This window comes from Brachypodium distachyon, chromosome 4, assembly GCF_000005505.3.
Source record: "Brachypodium distachyon strain Bd21 chromosome 4, Brachypodium_distachyon_v3.0, whole genome shotgun sequence".
NCBI lineage: Eukaryota > Viridiplantae > Streptophyta > Magnoliopsida > Poales > Poaceae > Brachypodium > Brachypodium distachyon.
In genome coordinates, this window is record NC_016134.3 from 27,419,017 (window position 1) to 27,428,224 (window position 9,208).

Here is a 9,208-nt window from a genome sequence, read left to right on the forward strand (position 1 = left end):
AAAGCTAGTGATCAGGTCCTAGATAGGAAAAAAACACCACGGGATTTGTTTGAAAGTAGGACAAAACCTGTGGATCAGGAGTCCACCACTGGAGGGAAGGAGGAGTCGGGTGCTCGAGATTATTTAGTTTGCGACGGTCATCGGATATTTGTAGATAACGGAGTCTCGGCGTGGACACCGTCCGTTGTGTTACCGCCGGCTGCTCCGTCAATCGACGGCACGACTCCACGTCCAGATCCATGTGGCAGGATACAACGCTGAGGCGGCGAAGGGGGCCTTTTCGCCGGCGAGGCGGCAGCGCGTGAGGCTGAGGTCCAGGAGCGCGGCGCAGGGGGTGAAGTCCAGGAGCCCTTCATCGTAGAGCCTGACGCCGTCAGGTGCCTGGAAGCGAAGGGCGACGTTGGCGTCGTCCTCGCCGAAGCGCACCGACAGCTCGCGGGCGCGGCAGGCGGACAGGGCGTGCTCGATCCAGAGGTCGACGTGCGGGTCGAGGTTGAACAGCGTGCGGCCTTCGTAGTGGTCGTACTCGCCGTGCTCCAGCTCGTAGTAGCCGTCGCCGCCGTCGGAGTCGTGGCGTTGGGCGGGGCGTGTCTGTTTAGTTTTAGAGAACTTTTTTTTTGAGGTAAATTTAATTCTTTTTTTAGAAAACATTGCAATTAGTGTTCGCTTTATTCAAAACTCTAATTTTGCAACCACGCCTAACACTTCTCGCACGAATCAATCCATTCTTCTCATCCTTGCCATCACCCCGAAGCGAGCCTTCGCCCTCGAGCGATCGTTGCGCCCTATGCATATCTCTGGCCTGTCGCCGACAACGTTCCTGCCACTTGGACCAGGCTCCTCCAGTGGGTGCCCCTCCACCTGACGACTCCGGTCTGCTACATACGCGAGCCAAAGGTCCCTTGCAGTCCGTCTCATATTAAATGTCAAAATATTACATGTATCTAAACGTTTTTTAGGTGTAGATGCATTGCTATTTGAACAAATTTGAGACATTTAATATGGCACGGAGGGAGTACTTGTGTGAATTTTCCTTGTTCTTGTTTATGTATCTAGTACTTGCAGATTGACCTCCTCTGGATTATCACTCGTGGACAGCGATGTTTTTTGGGTGTGCTTGTCCGGCATCTGAATATAGAATGTTTGCATACTGCCAACATCGCTGGTGAATACTGATTTCTAGAAACAAGTGACTGTAAGTTGCTGTGAATGGAAATTTCAGATAGCTAGAAAACAAATTCATCTTGCCTTTCTCTTATTGGCGATTGAGGCGTTCCTTACCTAACACATGATGTTCTAATGCCGCTAGCCCGATGCGTTTCTTGTAAGGTTTTTGCACCTGGTGCATCTAGCAGCAGTTAGCTGCCCAAAGAATCAATGGTACTCCCTCCATTTCATATTAAGTGACTTTCTATTACTTGTATCTATACGTTTTTTAGACATAAATACAATCATATTTGGACAAATTTGAGTCACTTGATATGAGATGGAGGGAGTACACGTCAGGCAGCCGAAATTCCATCGCTGTTCAAGCGTAGTTCGAGCGGTTTTGCAAGTAGAATTGGCCGGGACGTTGCAGTCGCCGTGGTCTTGGCGTATGGCCCTAAGGATAATACTGATTTCTAGAAACAGGTGACGACAACAATGAGCGCAGGGGCAAAGGCGACGACTGATCACTCCGGGGCGAAGGCGACGTGGACTCATTGATCATTGATCATCGTGGAGAGCTTTTTGCATGAGAAGACGGTGGATTGATTTCTGCCAAAAATATTTAGGGGTAGTTTGCAAAATTAGAGTGCTGCGAGCGCTCACGCACGGTTAGAATAGGCTGGCTGTGACGCATCGGATACACGAGTACAATTAATGATTAGAGAAATAAATTAATTACATAAATGTTAAAAAAAGTGAAATCCAGTACAATGAAAAATTTGTTTTATATTTGTCTTATTTTTCTCGTGAAAAGATCATCTTTTGGTGACTTGTGCCCTTTTTATTCATCTTTTTTCCACGTTAACAATTATCCCCCGTTGCCTTGCCTGTTAATAACAATGAGGCATCATCCCATTGTATACGCCCTTACAGATGATAACGGTTGGCTCAAATCAAATCGGAATCGACTCCTCAGGTTTCGTGAGCATACCACAATACTAGTAGAGTACGACGTTTCTTGTCCAATAAATTGCGTACGATGTGAACATAGATGGCCATCGGGCCGGGCTTGTTTCAAAAGCCTGAAAGCCCAGCGGGCTTGGGCCGAGTGAGCCCGGTCATGCACAAAAATAATCAGACAGGGCCGGCCCGAGGCCTTGCCTGTGCTGTGCATGGGCTTTAACCTTAGGCCCTCGGGTCGGGACGGCACCGACCCGTTTATATTTTTTATCTTGTTTTAGGATTAATACATTTGGCCTATTAACATTCTCAAATCAGGCTCAACTAGGGATGGCAACGGGGACTGTTTACCCAACCCCCAATGGGGTTTTCCTCTATTAGGGGACGGGTAGGGTACATAATTAGTCCCCATGGGGATCACCACGTCACCAATGACCTCCCAACAGGTATAGCGGGGCGGGGGACGTTCTTGTAGTCGCCAGATCCGAACCTCGTGGGGACCCGGTTCACATACATTGTGTGGCCTAGATTTAGTAAAATCAGGTAAAATTTCTCTAATTAAGTGACCTGATGTCCAATTAATCCCGCTAATCAGGTGACTTGACATTGATTTTTCCCAATATATATATTTATCCTCAGGCAAACCTTTATTTTTATTCTTGTCACTGTTGTGTTAATGATAATTGATTTTTAGTTTAAAGTTGTTTACTCGGGTACGGGGAACACGTGGGTATGTTGCACCCAATGAGTGGTGGGGGTGAAACAAATTGGTCCCTGAGATGGGGAATGGGGATGGGAACCGGATGACTTTTACTGCGCGTGGATGGAAAGAGATATCAATCCCTAAGCCGGGGCAGACCCATTCCCACCCCTAGGCTCAACCATGTTATTTTTCTTTCACCCCAGGATTTCTTCATATTTGGGCCCAACCCAATTTTTTTTTTCATTTTTCTCTAATCTGGTCCAGCCCAACCTTTTTTCGTCCTCTTTTCACTGATTTGGCTCATGTGCTGAGTCGGGCTTTGTTGGGGCCGGGCCAGCCCGACAGGGCTTTGTGCTGCACTTGAGCCGGGAAGTTGCATTTATTCACGGGCTTTACCGGCTGCGCCTGGTCCAGGCCCATTTATTCGGGCCAACGGGCCGGGCTGGCGCCGGACGTGAGTCCTGACTCCTGCGCCTGGAGCCTCCTCGATTCCGGTGGTGACCTCTTCCTCTTCGGATTCCAGAACACAGACTAAACGAAAGAAATATCAATGTGGGCTCTTCGGATTCTCTCCAACTATATTTGCTGCTGTGCTAGTTTTTCATTTCGTCTCCTACTGTTCAGCCGGTGGTGACCTCTTCCTCTTCCTTGCCGCTGCCCGCGCCGACGGCGAGATAAGCTGCTGCAAGGTGAGCGGACGTCCTGCATGATGCTCTTTGCCACATGGTTCTTCATCTGCCTCGTTCTGAATTCGGATCCTCCCTAAATTTGCGTGTTCCGCACTCGTGCAGCGAGGCGCCCGACGCCTGTTCTACGGAATGCCTCCAGGGAGCAGGAAGATCGAGATAGCCTCGGCGGAGAGCGACCGTGACCGGATCAGTGCCCTCCCGGATGAGGCCATCCACCACGTGCTTGGCTTCCTACCAGCGGGCGAGGCCGTGCGGACGAGCCTCCTCGCTAGGGGCTGGCATCACCATTGGAGGTTCATGCACAGCCTTCACATTCGGGCCTCCGTTGGGTTTACCATGCCATGGTACCGGCTGATGGCTCTGACAAGGCTGATTGAACGATTGCTGCTCAATCGCCACGTTCCTCTTGATGAGTGCCATATCAACATTTATGGACTCATGATCATACTAGATGGCCTGGAGGATCTTGAAACGATTGGAGCATCATCAAGCACGGGTGGAAGATGAGATTCTTGATCTTTCATGCTGCACATCGCTGGAAGATCTACGGTTGTCTGATTGCACCATCGGTGCAACCAGGATTTCATCCCGATCTGTAAAGTGCCTGACCATCGCCCATTGCAAGTTCTACAAAGACAGACGTCCGGACTTGTATTTCAGCACCACATGTCATTTCTCTGAAACTGAAGGATATCAGCGATACAACTCCTTTGCTTGAGTCCATGCCTTTGCTCGAAACTGCATTTGTTAGGCTACATTGCAGATTTGCTCCGTACTGCGATAAAGGTAACAACGGGGACTGTTGTGGTGTATGTGAGGACTGCAGTGGCTATGATGATCACAATGGTGGTTGCATGCTTCTAGGTGGTTTGTCAAGTGCAAGACACCTAGAGTTGATAGCTCCCTTTTCAAAGGTACACGCTTCAATACTGTACTTCATCATTATCTCTCTTGTTGAGTCCCTACTCTGTACCAATATACAGAAAATTAGGAGCTCACACAAAGAAATGCAAGACTTGGCATGCAATGAAAAGCTGCTAATCTCATTAATGAAAGAGAGTTTTTACAGTCCCTGGTAATCCTAAATGAGAAGTAGGAGTACCAACCAAATCTGTCCATACATCTTTAGGAGCATATTAGACTTTTTGTATGAACTAATTTTGTCTTGTGATTCGGCTGGAATTGACTGGGTAATTACGCATCATGCGGCGCCCATCGCACAACTGCTCCTTAACCAACGCCGACCCAGCCTCCCGTCCCTTTCTCGTCCCAATTGCTGCCTCCTGATGCATTCAATCACACATGGCATGGAATTTTCTTGTACTAATTAGTAATTAGTCTAAACCATACATATCCAGCCTGCAAGCATTACCACCAAATAGGGCACATGAATCATTAATTGTGTCCTTCTGAGTGCAGGTGAGTTAGTAAAGTTTGAGGATGTTGCCATGTTATGCAGCAGTATATTATCTAATAATTAATGCAGCCTTAAGACATGAGATGTATGGTTTTACCGAACCATTGATAGCTTGCCACACACACACTCTCTCTCTCTCTCTCACACACACACACACATTTATTTCTACAGATGTGCAGGAACATGTGATCGATGTGCCTCACATTTCTTTATTTAAAGGTTTACTTATAGGCTTTTCTCTAATTCAAGTATACTTCGCTATATTACAGAGTACTTTTCTATTTTTACTTCTAATAAATGACCTACAAATGGTCTGACTCTACACGCTGTACAGTTTACCGATTTCAGGTGTCCTAATTTTGACAAGTTAAAGACTATTGCTCAATTATTGGTGTGTGACAATTAACTTCAGTGCAATAATTTCCATTCTCAAACACTCGCCAATTCTTGAGAAGCTCACGATTCAACTTGACGAGGTACCCTGAGCTTAGGTAGATAGTTTTTAGCAGTTCAAGCTTTACGTGTAGATTTATTGATTTTTGTTTGCCGCAGAAAATCCAACATACGATGGTACTGGATGAAAGCAACCTTACAATGGAAAAATTGCCTGCAATATCCGAATGCCTTGATATAGTTGAAATCAAATGCATGGAGGTCGATGAGAGGGTTTACAAGATTTTAAAGATGTTTAGTATATTTGACCTGCAAGTCAACATCACAAGGGGCTAGCAATCCAAGCGAATGTATGTCCTGTAGTGATACTTAATATGATTCTCTAAAGCTTATTAATTAGATATGGAAAGCTTGAGTAGCAAAAGTGATATGGCTAGTTTTGCGAGTTGATTTGAAGTTGGTTTGTTGTTGGCACGTCTGTTTTTGTTTTGTATTGAAATCTCCATAATCTATTTCTTTGCAAAACTATATTTGTTATCAGTATCTAAGTTTTGTGTGAGTGTATGTTGTTAGTGTTCATTTAGGTCTTATCTTGTGCTTAGACTGAAAGCTCATACTCCCTCTGTCCGGGTATGTAAGGTCCGCACGGAATTTTATGTCATACTTTGACCAAAAATTACATTAGTCCACGAAACAAAACTTTACCCTGCTCCTTCCTGTCCAACTACAGATGCAAACAAATCCCTACTACACATCAAATAGCAGCAGACAACAGAAAAAACAGGTTGGGTGACAGCACCCTGACCGCCATATTTACTATGAGTTTATTGTGACAAAAAAGATGTATTGTTGGATTCGTATTGCAAAACTATTTTTAATGGCATAACTTTTATATACATATCTCAAATGTTATTTGCATAATTGTTGGTCAAAGTTTGGCAAAACCCAATAGAGGCCTTGTAAACCCGTTCGGAGGTAGTAATTTCATTTTCTTATTATCCGGAGTTATGTTTTTGACGAAACGGATACAACGATCCATTTATTGCCATAGAGGTTCAGGTTCTGAATAGCCCAGGTCAAAGATTACATAATAGAAAAGGAGAGGTAAAATCACGTACCGAACGTCAGATCCAGAGTAAAGCAACTGCAATGTTTGCGCCGGCCTTCTCCCAAATAACAGCCTCCCCTTTTGATCATATTCAGGACACCTAAACTAGATTGAAGCTTGTGCTGAAAAATATGATGGTTTCTCTCTTTCCAGACCTCCCAAGAACCAGCAAAGTGACCGAGGAGATTGCTTTACCATGCTGCTTTCCTCCTAACTTAGCCAGGTCCAGGATTGAGCACCACCATTGCTTGATCGAGAAGAAGCTCGGCCATATAAATAAATCCCAGCTTGAGCACTAGTCCAATTCGCCGCCATCTTCGACAGATCGGGAGTATAGGTACAGCTAGTGCAAATATGCACAGAAGATTCTTCAATGCAGTAGCAGAAAGGGCACCACTTGTGATTTTCTAGCAGGAAGGCACCATGCATCTTCCACACATCCAGAGTTTTATGTCATTGTAATTTTGCAGGCTAATGCTGCTGTCCAGTTTTTACGTCATTTCTCCATGTGACCGCGTGCTGTGAATTTTTTTGTGCTTCTGTGCAGGTTTCTGCTTTAATAACTGAGAGATTTTGGGCTTCTGATGAATTTGGTTATTCACAAGCAAATGGTTATGCATGATGTGACAAGGCTGCTGCCGTGTTTCGTCTTTTCGAGTTATCCAATTTTGGTTTCAGCTGCGTGAAATATGAGTAGTTCAACCTGGGGTAGTTTGTTATGATATTGCCATGTTATTTTCCGTGCACTTTTGCTGTCGTGGTAATACTCCTGCAACGTATGCAGCGGTTACCGTACCTCGCTTTCAGTATAATTTTGTCAAGCTTTATTTATTGTATTGCTTCCAATATGAATTTCTTATGCATAACGCCAGGCCCATGGACCAACGCATAGATGGATAACACCAAGTTGTTTTCTTTCAAGGCATTTTTAGCCTTTTCCCCACTAGAATTTGGAAAATGTGAGTTACCTCATTTGCATTACATGCTTGCCATGATATCCCTGTAATAAGATTGTATTGAAACGGTTTGAAATGGATGGCCAGAATGCTGTGCCAAACTGCCAATGCTTCAATGTATTTCCTGTCTAATTTCCCAAATGAAAGCGAGGGCTAATGCCAGTAATCCTACAGATGGTTCTTCTGCTAAGCTACCACGTATTCTGTACGTCAGAAGAAGATAAAAAATGAATGAAATACGGTAAATCCAACCGTGTAGCTCACAATGAGGAACGGTGACCACTCATCATCACCTTACACACAGCTGGTTCTTTGAAAAGTGAGCTGCCCGTGATAGAATACATGGGTACCTTTTTTTTCTTTCAAGAATTATTTGTGCCGATATATTTATGAGCAAAGCAACTACACTGAACAGAATCATCGCACATGCATTGCAAGTGTTGAGATGTACGTATGTGTACGGGTCTTCTTGGTAGTTTCTTTGTACACCAAGGGTTGTAATCCGTATGCCTCCTATATATATACACGTGACAGCCGGCCTTATTGGAGCTGTGCAATCTCCTCTAATCTCTCTACATGGTATCAGCCTCAAAACAGATCCTAACCCTAACCCTAGCCGCGCCGCCTCCCCTTGGCGCCGCCGCGTCCACGCTTCTGCCACGGCCGAGATGTCTAGCTCCGGCCCCTCCGACCCCTTCAACTCCTCGCGGTCTGGGAGCTCCAACCCCTTCGCCGGCCCCTCCGTCGTCGTCATCCGCGACGTCCCCGTCTTCGAGCGTGTGCCGATCAAGCTCTCCCACACCGCGGCCAACTTCTTCGCGTGGAAGATGTACTTCGGCCTCCTCTTCCGTGAGTACGATCTCCTCGACCACGTCGACGGCACCACCGACCTCCTCGCCATGCCGCACGACCCTGACTGGAGCACCATCGACGCCACCATCATCCGTTGGTTCTTCCAGACCGTCTCCACCGACATCTTTCACACCGTTGTCCGCGATGGCGACACCGCGCGCGACGTATGGAAGAATATCACCGGCCTCTTCACCGACAACAAGATCCAGTGCATCACCTTCCTCCAGCAGGAGTTCTTCGGCCTCCACCAGAACGATCTCTCCCTCGATGCCTTCTGCTTGCGCCTCAAGATCCTCTCCGACGAGCTCCGTGACTTGGAGTTTCCGTTCACTGACGCCCTCCTCCTCTCTACGCTCGCGGCTGGTCTTGGCGAGGATCTCAGCCACGCCGCCTCCAACCTCACGTTGCTCACCACGCCGACCTTCGAGCAGGCCGTGGCCTATCTTCGTAACGAGGAGCGGCTGCAACAACACCTGCGGGCTCGCGCGGTTCACACCGCCTTAGCCGCTGGCCTCTCCCGTGGAGCGCCCGCGCACTCACCGTCGGCTCCCCCACCCGACCCGCCCTAGCCGCCGGCCTACCAGACTCCTCCTGCCACGGGTGGCAACGGCGGGAACGGCGGCTGCCAGCGTCGACGCGGTCGTGGTGGCAACGGCGGCGAGCGCACCGGCGGTCCTGCCAACCTGACTCCTCCCCAGCGGTTCACGCCCACGCCGCCCTGGACCACGGGCCACAATCCCTGAACTGGAGTCGTCCACGCCTACATGATGCCGGTGCCTCGGGCCCCGCACCCTGGCATCCTGGGCCCCCGACCAGCGACTCACCAGGCGTTCTTCGCGGCGCCCCAGTACGGCGCCCCTCCGGTGTACACCGCCCCGCCCGGCTCCACCGCGCCCTCCTTCCACGGCGCGTCGCCGCCGCAGGTCGACCCCGCGTTGATGCACGCCCTCCACTCCGCCCCCAACACTGGCTCATACGGTG

General features: G+C 48.0%; 1 protein-coding gene and 1 long non-coding RNA gene across 2 annotated transcripts; both read left to right on the top strand.

The window, feature by feature from the left end:
• The first annotated feature begins 3,281 nt into the window (after window positions 1-3,281).
• Window positions 3,282-7,077, top strand: LOC112268818. Its single transcript, XR_002960303.1, has 5 exons — window positions 3,282-3,501; window positions 3,604-4,415; window positions 5,253-5,394; window positions 5,471-6,756; window positions 6,967-7,077. It is a non-coding gene; the product is annotated as an uncharacterized LOC112268818 (long non-coding RNA).
• Window positions 7,078-8,043: 966 nt separating this feature from the next.
• On the top strand, window positions 8,044-8,796 carry LOC104585037. Its single transcript, XM_010240941.1, has one exon. It carries the CDS (start codon window positions 8,044-8,046, stop codon window positions 8,794-8,796), a length of 753 nt encoding a protein of 250 aa, XP_010239243.1.
• The last annotated feature ends 412 nt before the right edge of the window (window positions 8,797-9,208 follow it).

Bases quoted from the DNA above. Each gene is read 5' to 3' on its own strand.
- LOC104585037 (XM_010240941.1), top strand. From the start codon at position 8,044: ATGTCTAGCTCCGGCCCCTCCGACCCCTTCAACTCCTCGCGGTCTGGG.